The 13,169-nt window shown below is 36.7% G+C and overlaps 1 protein-coding gene across 5 annotated transcripts in view; it reads right to left on the minus strand.

Moving 5' to 3' along the window:
- The window catches only part of C5 (complement C5), a 127,398-nt gene that overhangs the window by 89,212 nt on the left and 25,017 nt on the right, over positions 1-13,169 (minus strand). For 3 of the 5 annotated variants that reach the window (XM_054501275.2, XM_054501278.2, XM_054501277.2), the window contains 2 exons: positions 8,131-8,323; positions 4,916-5,078 (listed from right to left, as the gene is read on the minus strand). In XM_054501275.2, the coding sequence (XP_054357250.1) occupies positions 4,916-5,078; positions 8,131-8,323 (356 nt within the window). Of the gene's footprint in view, positions 1-4,915; positions 5,079-8,130; positions 8,324-12,147; positions 12,242-13,169 lie in introns of those variants that run through there. The other 2 variants (XM_054501276.2, XM_054501279.1) reach the window with 1 other exon arrangement.

Raw genomic sequence — 13,169 nt, forward strand, 5'->3', positions numbered from 1 at the left:
GATATTTTGATTTTTTAAAACAACCATCCTTAAAAGAGATGAATCTTACTTTAAAAAACTCAATACACAAAAGTCCATATTTGAAAAAAAGAAAAATTAGTTTGCAGACATATACATTACTAAAGATTCTCTTATTTAAGAGAATCCTCAGGGATTCCTTTAAAGAACTATTTATCTTAGTGGATTTAAAGTACAGTTCACTTTCTTAAAATACATTTACCTACAATGTTTTGAGAACACATCCACAATATGAAATTAATTACATCTGTAATTAGGCCATTATTTATTAAGAATTTCATAGTAGCAAAATAGTGACGTCACCATATGGTTATAGAGGAGCATAATATATTGTCTCAGAGTTGAAGATCTTAATGGAAAATTGGGAGCTTGATTCAGACATACACTCTTCCACTTATGAAAACCAACAAGGCTCCAAATTAGCTCTTATTGCAAAAGGCAGCTTTGGATTGTACGGTTTTGTTCTATTTATTGAGCCAGATCCTACACTTGTTCTCTCATTGTTAAAAGAGCAACGGCAGGGGCTCAATAACTGTTAGTTCTCTTCCATTTCTTTCTGTCAGTTAATAGATCCCTACTTTTTAAACAAAAGCATCTGTTTCGCTTTTAACTCACAGCTGTTTGAGACACAGTGATCTAATTTCTTCCAATGACATACTTAATTTCTCTAGGGTATTGCTGGTGCTCAAATCATTTCATGGCCAAAACTTTACCCACAAAATAAAATAGAACTGGCACCATAAACCTAGTATCTTTTAAAAGATCAGTATTATGCAAAGCTCTACATAAGAAGCCACATTAACACTGGTTTTACTAAGTTCACAAGATAAAAACAATGTGCTCAGTAAATGCCCCACCTCTCTGCTGTCTCCTTCCCCTCACACCTGTCTCCCACCACAAATCCTATCTCCTGCTTTTTGGACACACCCAGTCTAGGCCTGAGTATCACTGGGAAGCTGCCCAAGTCAGAAAGTCACAAAAGTTAAGAGCACAGGCCCTGGAATTAAACACTTTGGTTTCACTCCTGCCTCTGCCACTTTCTAGTATGACCCTGAGCAGGATACTTAATCCCTCTAAACCTTAGTTAACTCACTTGTAAAACAGGAATACTAGTGTGTGCTCATGGTGTCCTTGTGAGAATTAAATAATGCAATGCTTTTGCATAGCCTGACACATACTAAGTAATCAATAAATGTTTATTTTATTATTATTTCTGTTACTATTATTTGGCCAGTTTTTAACCCAGTTTGTGTTTAGGTTAGAAAATTAATCTTGTCTTCACAGCGATGGTACATTGGAGGCAAGATCTATACAATTTTTTGTATAAAAGATGTGGCTTATTGGCCGGGTGCAGTGGCTCACGCCTGGAATCCCAGCACTTTGGGAGGCTGAGGTGAGTGGATCACTTGAGGCCAAGAGTTCAAGCCCAGCCTGGCCAACATGGTGAAATCCCATCTCTACTAAATATACAAAATTAGCCAGGCGTGGTGGCACGCACCTGAATCCCACTTACTTGGGATGCTGAGGCTGGAGAATCACTTGAACCTGGGAGGCGGAGAGTGCAATGAGACAAGATTGCACCACTGCCCTCCAGCCTGGGTGACAGAGCGAGACACTGACTAAATAAATAAAAATAAAAATAAAAGATGTGGTTTATTAATTTAAAAAAAGTTTGAATGCCAGGCTGGAGTGCAGTGGTGCAATCTCGGCTCACTGCAAACTCCACCTCCTGGGTTCACGCCATTCTCCTGCCTCAGCCTCCCGAGTAGCTGGGACTACAGGCACCCACCACCACACCCGGCTAATTTTTTGTATTTTTAGTAGAGATGGGGTTTCACCGTGTGAGCCAGGATGGTCTCGATCTCCTGACCTTGTGATCCGCCTGCCTCGGCCTCCCAAAGTGCTGGGATTACAGGCGTAAGCCACTGCGCCCAGCTTTGAATGCCTTCTAATGTGCCAGTCGTTATGCTAGGTACTGAGATACAGTAGTGAAACAAATCAGACATGGACATCTTTTAATGGAGTGGAGGAAAGAGGCAAACACAATTATATGTAAAATTCTAGGATGTGAAGTGCCACAAAGGATACTTGCCTGGCCTTATGAACATGTAGAAGAGGGAGATTTGAAGAGGTCAGGGAAATCAGGGAAAGCTGCCTTTAGAAGGGTCTGTGATGACACATGAGGGTGAAGTAGGAGGTAACAAGGCAAAGAAGGGGCAAGAATGTACCATGCAGAGGCAACGGTATGTTACACAGGCCTTAATATGGATGGGGAAACAGTGTGAGAAAGCATCTGAAAGGAGGTCAGTTTGGCTTGTGTGTATAGAGGGTGGGGCCGTAGTAGGTGATGAAGCTGGGGAAGAAGTCAGGACACAGGCTTTATGAAATTGAAGGATTTTGGGCAATATTCTAAAGTCATTTATCCAGTAAAGCCTTGAAAATTTAAGCCTTTATCCTAAAGATGCTTACAGTAAAAATCCCTCAAGAATCTTCAGATTAAATGTGTTGATCGGGACATTATAGCTATAAATAACAAGACGATTAAAAAATACTTTTAAGTAATTCTTTTTCTTTTCTGTAAATATGGCTTTGTGCTATTCCACAGATAATAATGGAAAACACTTTCCTAGTGCTTACTGTGTGCTTGGCTCTATCTTAAGTGCTTTACACATACGAATTCAGTTAATTCTCACAACTCTATGAGGTAAGTTGTATTATTATCTCTATTTGACAAGTGAGGAAAGTGGGAGTCTGAGAGTCTGAGTGATTCACACAGGGTCATACAGCTCACAGCAGCTCCAGCTGTGACTTGAACCCAGACAATCTGACTCCAGAGTCTGCTTTTAACCAATTTACTTCACTATCTCGCAGAAATGGGCCAATATTTATAGGAAACTTCTCTCATTTTCCTCTACGATTAGAATGGATGAGGATATTACATCGTCTTCTTTTTTTTTCTCTTTTTTTTTTTTTGGGGACAGTCTTGCTCTGTTGCCCAGGCTGGAGTGCAGTGGCGCGATCTCACTGCAACCTCTGCCTCCCACGTTCAAGCAATTCTCATGCCTCAGCCTCCCGAGTAGCTGGAATTACAGGCGTGCACCACCACACCCAGCTAATTTTTGTATTTTTAGTGGAAACAGGGTTTCACCATGTTGGTCAGGCTGGTCTCAAACTCCTGACCTCAAGTGATCCACCTGCCTGGGCTTCCCAAAGTACTGGGATTACAGGCATGAGCCACTGTGCCTGGCCAGATATTACATCATCTTGCAGTAAAGTCCTGATAGAGAAATAATACATAAAGCCTTTTTTTTTTTTTTTTTTCTGAGATGAAGTCTCACTCTTTCGCCCAGGCTGGAGTGCAGTGGCTTGATCTCAGCTCACTGCAACCTCTGCCACCTGGGTTCAAGCAATTCTCCTGCCTCAGCCTCCAGAGTAGCTGGGATTACAGGCACCTGCCACAGCGCCTGGCTAATTTTTGTAGTTTTAGTAGAGACAGGGTTTCACCATCTTGGCCAGGCTGGTCTTAAACTCCTGACCTTGTGATCCACCCACCTCGGACTCCCAAAGTGCTGGGATTACAGGCATGAGACATGAAGCCATTCTTAAGGAAAGCCTTGATAACTGAGGAAGGTCCCAGCCTCTGGATATTACACTGCTTACTGGACAAAGACTGATGACCCTAAGTTGTGGGACGTGTCAATAGGATCCAAGCAATAAAGAATCCTTCAATATAGGAGGAGGACAAGAGAGATGATATGCTTGTTTCTAGGTATGATTATGTGTAAAAGGACCCAACCTTTGTGGGCAGAGACTATTTCCTTGTATACCAAGTTGTCTCTTGGAGAAAAAAGATGCTATTATTCTGGCGATTTTATTCTGGCCAAGTAGATAGCAATATCTCCAACCCCTTTAGGCTTTTCCTTTCTGAGCTGATCATAACAAATGCTCCTGCTGAAATGGTAATGGTTCAGTCCAGTTCCACCCCACTATTCTCATCATCAACATCAACCAACATTTAGCAAGTATCTACTGTGTACAAAGTTTTTCAACAAAGTCAGATGGTCCCCACTTCCTTTCTCTGTCCTGCTCCAAGAATATCATTAATGAAATTCCATAGCCTCTCCTTCCCACATATACATTTCTAATATTCTATTTCTGATGTACTTTAAAAAGTCAGTGATGATGAGAGGGAGAAATGGGGGAATGGAAGGCTTTGCAAACACATGAATATATTGGGAAGCATTCACACTTTTCTGTGTTTTACTTTTGGTTCATTGGGAATAGGTCCAGTCATTCCTATTCACATGATTTTGATTGGCTATTCTGCCCTTTTGCCTCTAACAGAAGAACCATGAATGTTAAACAATGTTCTAACAGTAACTTTCTTAGGTAGATCCCCTTTGAAAATTAATATCCATACATTTCTGTGATCTAGTTTATTCTCTGCTGAAATATCTCATCCCCTAGGGTTAGATTTATTTTTCCAGTTTGGGGATTAGCTCCAGACCCAGTGGAATTTTTAATGAACATGGTTCTATAATAAATTATATTTTCCCATTGCCAAATGATATATATTTGCAATTAAGTCTTATATTTGTTTAATAAATAAGATCTAACATAACATTTTACAATTTTGAAGAAGCATTTTCTACTTGGAAATAAATGATGGGGCAGGTAATGTAATTGTTGGTTTTGTAATTTATTTAGCACTTTCTCCATAAATTTAAAATTAAAATGCTATTAAATATTTGAAAGTATAGATGTCTTTGGGAATTGAGAGTCTCTTGAGCAAATTAGAAAGAAACCGATCTCCTCTCAATTTCAGGTATTAAAAATCTCTACAATTAGTGTCAATACCGTCAAATCCCCCCAGAGAAAGAAATATCTTATAATCTACCTGACTGGTCCGGAGTATAAACAGGTTTGTCTGCATGAATGAAGAGAAATCCATTGTCATAGGTTACTGGCATTTTTTTTGATTTTGAAAAATGCTTTGATACAACTTCCAAATACACATAAGAAACTGGGTTTTGTCCTCCAGGCAATTGTTTTGGTTGTATCTGGAAAATAAATTGTTGATGGAAAAAGTATCATAATTCTAAAGTTATTAAACACATTAACTTTCTAAATACAACTGTAATCTCATTAGAACAATGAGTATGTATATGTAAACATTTAAAAAGTGATACAGGAGCAAGAAGAGTAAATAAATTTTGCCCGAAGCCCTTTAGTGTCTAATTACATAATAAAAATTTAGGTTTAAGCAATTGAAAGTCTCTTTGGTTCCATGTTTCCTAAATTTTATATACATTTAGTGAAACTACTACTATAAAAGCTTTAAGAAACCTTCACTCAATTAGTTTGCTGGGTTACCCCATGCTCCCCATTCCCTTTGTGAAACCTCCTGACTGATTCTCTGGACCCTTAGCTTTTTTTTTTTTGAAACCGAGTCTTACTTACTCTGTTGCCCAGGCTGGAAAGCAGTGGTACCATCTCAGCTCACGACAACCTCTGCCTCCCGGGTTCAAGTGATTCTCCTGCCTCAGTCTCCCAAGTAGCTGAGATTACAGGTGTGTGCCACCATGCCCAGCTAACTTTTTTTTTTTTTTTTGCATTTTTAATAGAGACGGGTTTCACCATGTTAGCCAGGCTGGTCTTGAACTCCTGGCCTCAAGTGATCCACCTGCCTCGGCTTCCCAAAGTGCTGGGATTACAGGCATCAGTCACCGTGCCCATGTGTCCAGCATCTCTGGACCCTTAGTATCCAGCATCTCTGGACCCTTAGTATTACCTCACATACTTCTGCTCCCCTGAGTTGAGATGCTCATTTTCCAATTTATGTTTGTAATTATCCCCTTTACATTCAATGATATGTAAATTTAATACATGAAAAGTGATAAAAAAGAAAAGTGTATCTATGAAAATTTAGGCTTTGGAAACATGGGATGAAAGTTAATTACAAAAACCAACTGCTGTAGAATTAGCTATGCGAAATTATTGTAAAAGTTTGGAAAACAAGAAAAATCTATAAATATTCTGCACCCAGATTGCTTTGTAAGTGCCTTTAAGTTCTGTCTCCCCTTTTAAGAAACAGAAACTATAGAACAGGCTGGGCACAGTGACCTATGCCTGTAATCCCAGCACTTTGGGAGGCCGAGGCGGGTGGATCACCTGAGGTCAGGAGTTCGAGACCAGCCTGGCCAACACGGTGAAACACCTTCTCTACTAAAAATGCAAAAATTAGCCAGGTGTGGTGGCGCACGCCTGTAATCCCAGCTACTTGAGAGGCTGAGGTGGGAGAATTGCTTGAACCTGGGAGGCGAAGGCTGCAGTGAGCCGAGATTACACCACTGTCTTCCAGCCTGTGTGACAGAGCGACACCCTGTCTCAACAACAACAACAAAAACAACAACAACAACAACAACGAAAATATAGAACAAAGATGATCCATTAAAGTTGTAACACGTAATAAATGAGATTTGACACTGCAATCCATAGACCCACACTTAAAGGACCTTGGTACAACATTAAACAATTGGCAAATAAAGATACATGATATTGCTACGATAAAATTAAATGGTTAAAATATGTACTGACTATGATTCCCCCACCTTAATCTAGTTTTTCAGTTAATCATATAGGTCAGCACTGTTCAAAGAACATTTTGTGATGACAGAAATATTCTATATCTATGCTGTTCACTATGGTAGCCCCTAGCTACCTGTGGCTATTTGAACACTTGAAATGTTGCTAGTGCAATTGAGATACTGCATTTTTAATTTCAGTTAAATCTGATAGATTTAAATTTAAAACTAAGAGCCACAAATACATTGTATCAGATAAAAGAGTGTCTTTTGAAAGTAACACTTTTTTTTTTTGAGATGGAGCCTCACTCTGTTGCTTAGGCTGGAGTGCAGTGGTGTGATCTTGGCTCACTGCAACCTCCACCTTCTGGGTTCAAGCGATTCTCCTGCCTTAGCCTCCCGAGTAGCTGAGACTACAGGCATGTGCCATAAAAGTAACACTTTTAATAAATGAATTTTAATTGTTAACACACCTAATAAGTGGAAGAATTTGTTAAGAGATGTGAGCATTTACTGCTAAGAACATTAATTAAAGAATTCCTATGTTTGATTAGAAATTTTTTAGATTAGTGTTTCTTAAACTTGAGTAATATGCATAGCCCTTTTAAAGGACAAAAGTCATGGAGGACCCTCAGCATTGGCTTTTTATTATTTATAACATAATCAAAATAATTTTTGTTACAAAGATACTTAAATATATACAAACTTAAAATGGTATAATCTTATGCTTATGATTTTTGTATAATTAAAAACTCAAAACAAATTTATAAAATAAATTCAAAATGTTACAAAATCAATATAATTCTAATTTTAAGCTCTTTATTAAATTTCCATTTTTAATTTCTTTATAAATAACTCACTTTAGAGAAACTCTGGTCTAAATGAACTGCAGAGCCCATTTTACGTCTGATATTCTTTGATTTTCTTTATTAAGTATCAGAATTTTTAGTAAAAATAAGTTGCAAGTATGTCTCTAAGCAATCTATACTACAATATCTTAATAGGAGAAAGAGTTATTTGATCAAGGTTGTTCTTTCTATTAACTGCAGGTTGTCAATGAGAGCTAGTCACTTTAGTAATCACAAATTTTTAGTTTTTGAAACTATAATTGTACAATATTAGAGTTCAATAGAATGTTCAATAATATCCATGGATTTTTGTGGGCAATGTACTACACATAAAATCATATTCATATTTCTCAATTTCTTTCTAATAGTAATTTTCACAGCCAACAAGTATTTTCAATTATCTCCAAATATTTTCACATTAGTACAATTTTATTTTCCAATAAGAATGTGAAAATTGACATGCATTGCTCAAAAAGTAGACATAACTCTTCTGTTTAGAATTTTCTGTTTCTGTTAGAATTTTCACTTACATTATCATTAGTGACTGACATCATCTAATAATCCCACAGTGGATGTAAATGATTAAATCTATATGTTATCAATATTCAAACTTTGTACATATTTTTATTGAGAATATTCTGTATATATATATATAAAGAAAATAAAGGATAAATACATACTGTTAAGATTGCAGAGTTCTGGAATTTATTCTCTGAGGATAAATGAACATGGCCTGAGGAGTAACTAAATTTTTTATCAGGATAACTTTTAATAGAGATTGTTGCATCAAATGCTTCAGTGTATCCATAAACTTGAATCACAATATTTTCAGATGCTCCAACACGGAATATTTTTGGTGCTGAAATGACATATCTGTTGAAAAAGGAAAAGATAAGGCTCAGTGTCTTTATATGACATATTTTCTTTTACTTTTGATTTTTTTCTCTCACTTGAGAGATTCCATTTAAAATACATATATTTCCTCACTTAAAAATGATATTAGTAAGTCAAAATGTACTTGTGACCCACCATAACTTCGGCATAATTTCTAAGCAGTTTGGAATTAAGACCTGAGAAATGAAGCTGGAGGTTTAGTTTACATTTAGAAAGTTAAGGTGATAGCAGCACTTTCTCTTAGCAACTGTAGCCAAGGAAGACTTTTAATCATGTTGACCAGAACATGTAAATGGGGTCAATATTTTTTGCTCAGTGAAGAAAAAAGCAGTGATTGAACTCCAGCTGTGGCATCTGCTGGCTGAGTGACTGTGGTTAAAGTCACTAAGTCTTTCTGAGGCTAAAATAACTTACTGTGAAAATAATCACCTTCTTTACCAGGCTCTGGTAAAGATTAAATAAGAACATATATATGAAAAGGTCTAGCACTCTTAGTACTCAATATATGTTAAGATTTATTAATCTCACTAAATTAAAGGGAGTGATCTTAGAAATACTATGTTATACTAGTAAATGGATAATGGAAAGGATAGAATATGAGTGAGCTGGGAAGTGCATTTGGAAATGGAAATAGTGATGATGGTTCTTTAAGAGCAAATCATCATCTTCCAACAATAATGGTAATTAAGTACTTGCCATATATCAGAGGCTGTATCAGCACTTTACATACAGCTCTTGTTAATTTTTACAATAAGCCAATGATGCTGGTACTATCATTATTCGTATTTTGCAAGTGGTAAGAGGCTAACTTGGCTAAGGTTATATGGTTTGTAAGTAAATGGGGGAGGACTTTATATCAGTTCTCTCTCAGTTGTTATGTCTACAGTTGAGGTCAAGTTTGTATGTTATTCACAACCATAGACTGTTCTCTTATTTTTATTTTTCATGTGATTTATACAATAATGGAAGTGAATCTATACATGTTTTTGAAATGCAAATTTTAAAATACATGATTTAAAAAAATTATTGTATTTAAAAACTTGCAAATATAAACTGGATTACTAACTATATATCACAAAAGTATCTAATTTGAATAGTAAGAACTACATATGCTATTACATAGGAAAAAAAGAGTTTTAACCCAAAAGGGCATAGTGATCGACTAATTCAAGTGGCCCAACAAGCTTGGAGAGCACCCACCCCATCTGGCAGAATTATTCCAGGCTTCTGCCAACATTATGACATTTTAAGAGTCTGGTAAAAGCAGGAAGTTTTTAGTAACAATGGAATTAATTTATCAGCAATTAAATCCTTTAAAGCATCTGGCAGTTCTCCTACTTTACAATTAATTTGGATCCACTTATAGGCCAATTACAAAAGAGAGGAAAGAATTTCCAGATTTCCAACCATCATCTGAATTCCCCTTCCCCACATGCCTAGTAGGAGATAGCAGAAAATGAGAGGAGTTCAGCTTTTATGATAATAAGATATATTTACTGAAATTTTACCCTGTGATAAGGCACTATTCTGAATACTTTATTTGTATAAACTCATTGTGTCGTTACAACCACTCTGTGAGGAACTATTACTCCAATTTTAAGGTGAAGAAACTGCTAATTAATTTTCCCAAGGCCACACATATAGGATTTATGAATTCTATAATTCACAAATTATAGAATTAGAAATCGAACCTGAGTAGCCTGTTTCCAGAATTAACATTTTCAACTGTTATACTAAATGGAATCTATAAAGAGTTTTAATTAGAAAAATTTAGGGATATAAAGCTACTTTAATTTCAGTATTTATAAAAGCTTTATGTTTTTCAGTTTAGTATTGCTTTAATTTTGAATTGTGTATGGTAGGGGTCCCCAACCCCTGGGCCACGGACCAATACCAGTCCATGGCTTGTTAGGAACCAGGCCACACAGCAGGAGGTGAGCAGTGGGGCAAAGGAGCATTACCACCCAAGCTCTGCCTCCTGTCAGATCAGTGGTGGCAATAGATTCTCCTAGGAGCGTGAACCCTATTGTGAACTGCGCATGCAAGGGATCTAGATTGCAAGCTCCTTATGAGAATATAATTCCTGATGATCTGAAGTGGAACAGTTTCATTCTGAAACCATCCCTACCCCAATCCTGGTCCATGGAAACACTGTCTTCCACAAAACCTGTTCCTAGTGCCAAAATGGTTGGGGACTGCTGGTCTATGTGATGGTAGCAGTCAAGCATAAAATACACAGTGTTTAGAAGCCCCTAAAAGAATATTCTTGAACCACCCTTTATAAAGATTTTGGTACTTATTGACTTATCAGTAGCATAATCTAGCCATATAAATAATGTCATAGTTTTCTTTGTCTTTCAATTGCTGCAGAGGATCAGGTTACTGAGCTTGCAGAGAGGCAAGAATGTTATTTTGGCCTCTATCTGGAATGCTCTTTCCTCAAATATTTGCATGGTTTGCTTCCTCACTTCCTTCAGGCTCTGTTTGAGTGCAGCCTCCTTAAGAGAACCTTTCCTGGCCACATTTTAAAATAGTGTCCCATAATTTTTTTTTTAATTCTCATACTCTGCTTTATTTTTTTCTTCATAATACTACCTGCCTGACCTTACACATTCTTTCATTGGTTCATTCATTCATTACTTGCTTCTCCCACTAGAATGCAAGCTCTAGGAATTGTCTTACCGTTTGCTATATCTGTAGTGCCTATCATACGGTTAGGTGCTCAATAAGTATTTGTTGAATCAATCATTCAACCAATTAATTAAAGTGATTGATTGCCATGTTGTAAATGGTACACTCTGACTTTTTCAGAAAAAGTGAGGAAATAATTTTTATTAAGGGATAGTAGAAAGAATTCAGAATAAGTCTGGACAAGAATCATGGAACCCGGGTCCTAGCCCTAGTTCTGCCACCAATTTGAAGTCACTTAATTTCAGTCTCTCTAAGCCTTAGCTGCTCGTCTTTCAAAAAGAAATAATAAAGGCAGGATGCTAAGGTAGTTAAGTGTTTGTGGCCATGTAATAAGATCACAGATCAGAAATAGGAGGATGCTAAAAAAGAATGACATCCTAAGTATGTGTTTATATATAATATATTCATATGTACACACTTATGACAAAATGAAAAAAAATTGAAGTGATAAACAGGAGACCTTAATAAAAATCCTGTTTCTCTCTCTCTAGAACTGTGACCTTTGGTCAGTCACTTCTCTTATCTGGACTTATCCTCATATATAAAATGAATAGGTTTGATTAGATGATCTACAGTTACTTTTCAGTATTAAAATATTTCTAGATATAAGATCATTATTTTTAAAACATTATTTAAAATGCATATTATCTCAATAATGACACTAAAAATTGTGAAAAATCAGCTCATAAATGTATGATAGAAGTCATTACAACAACAGATTTTCAGATCACAGTATTAGATTGACTCCTAAACAACCCTGGTTTAACTGTGTATCGTCTACGAAAAACACAAAGAAAACTAAACACCAAGTTAAAATAAGCAAAAAATGTCAAGAAAGTTTATTATCTGGAGTTTCTTTTGTGCTTTTTTGAAGAGGAATTTGAATAATCACGTAAATTTTAATAAATAACAATTCCATAAAAGCTGTCATGTTGTTAGCTACTCATCAAATCAAAATGCTTCCATGACTTTCTCATTCAGAGATGATACTATTCACTTGGTGTTCTCAGAAGTAGCAAGTTATTTTCAAATTAACAGAATCTGTTAAATTTAACACTTCATTCGTCATAACTAAGATGCATTGAAAAATGAAGATAGCTTGTTTTACTTACGTTTGCTCCTGTCCCCAAGTTTTCCCCAGGAAGATTAAAAAACAAAGTATTCCCAAAAGGCCCATGGTTGGAGGTAGCAGGAAAACATGGATATAACCCTTTTGAGGATAGTCTCCTTTTAAATAAACTGAACTTGAAGAATTCAGATAATCTGGTTAATTATTAATGTCAGAAAGGTGAACCTCTAAGTGGGAAAACTAGAATTGGAACTAAAACACCCTTTCATGCCCAGGAATACAGATAGGGAGTACTTTACAGGAACTTACACCCAGGGAATTTATTTTTATTAATACAAATAAAGGGACTCTAAAATGGGAATTTGGCACTATGAAGAGTGGCTCAAAGCTAGAAACCAGTAAGCCCATTGCTTTGGCCTTTCTTCTCTTGCCCAGGGCATTTGCTTTGATGTTGCATCATCTGCAAGCACACATCTGGCAGGTCCACTCTAATAGTGATGAAGACCCACCTGGACTCAGTTTCAAATTGAAATGATTTTAGAAGGGGCCTGGTTTAGACAGGGCTCACAAGATGATCTTTTTTGGAGACCTGAATGGCAGTGTCCTTGGTGCTGCAAATGGTCTGAGCATAACCTAGCTCTGCAAAGGAGGTCTAGGGAATTGTTCCTTGGTCTGTCTCAGTCTAGAGAACATTAGGTGGAGGAAAGTTGTGACTGGCAATGAAAACGCCATGTGGAGGATGCTGTCGTCATTCTCTAAGTATTGGAGAATAGATATGCTCCAATATTTATTAAGTCATATACCACTCATTCAAAGTTTGTCTTTATTTAGACATAGAATATCTTTCTTTTAAAGAAAACACGTTATACTTTTCAGTGAGGATTTTAATAATTTTGATATAAGAGCTCCAGAAAAACAAAGCTTCCTATAACAATTGAGTCTAGTAATTAATTCACAATATACTAAAATTTTATCTTTATACTTTTTTTTTTTTTCTGAGACAGAGTCTCTTTCTGTCCAGGCTGGAGTCTAGTGGCGCTATCTCAGCTCAGGGCAACCTCCGCC

The sequence above is a fragment of the Pongo pygmaeus genome, chromosome 13 (genome assembly GCF_028885625.2).
Source record: "Pongo pygmaeus isolate AG05252 chromosome 13, NHGRI_mPonPyg2-v2.0_pri, whole genome shotgun sequence".
Classification (NCBI taxonomy): Eukaryota; Metazoa; Chordata; class Mammalia; order Primates; family Hominidae; genus Pongo; species Pongo pygmaeus.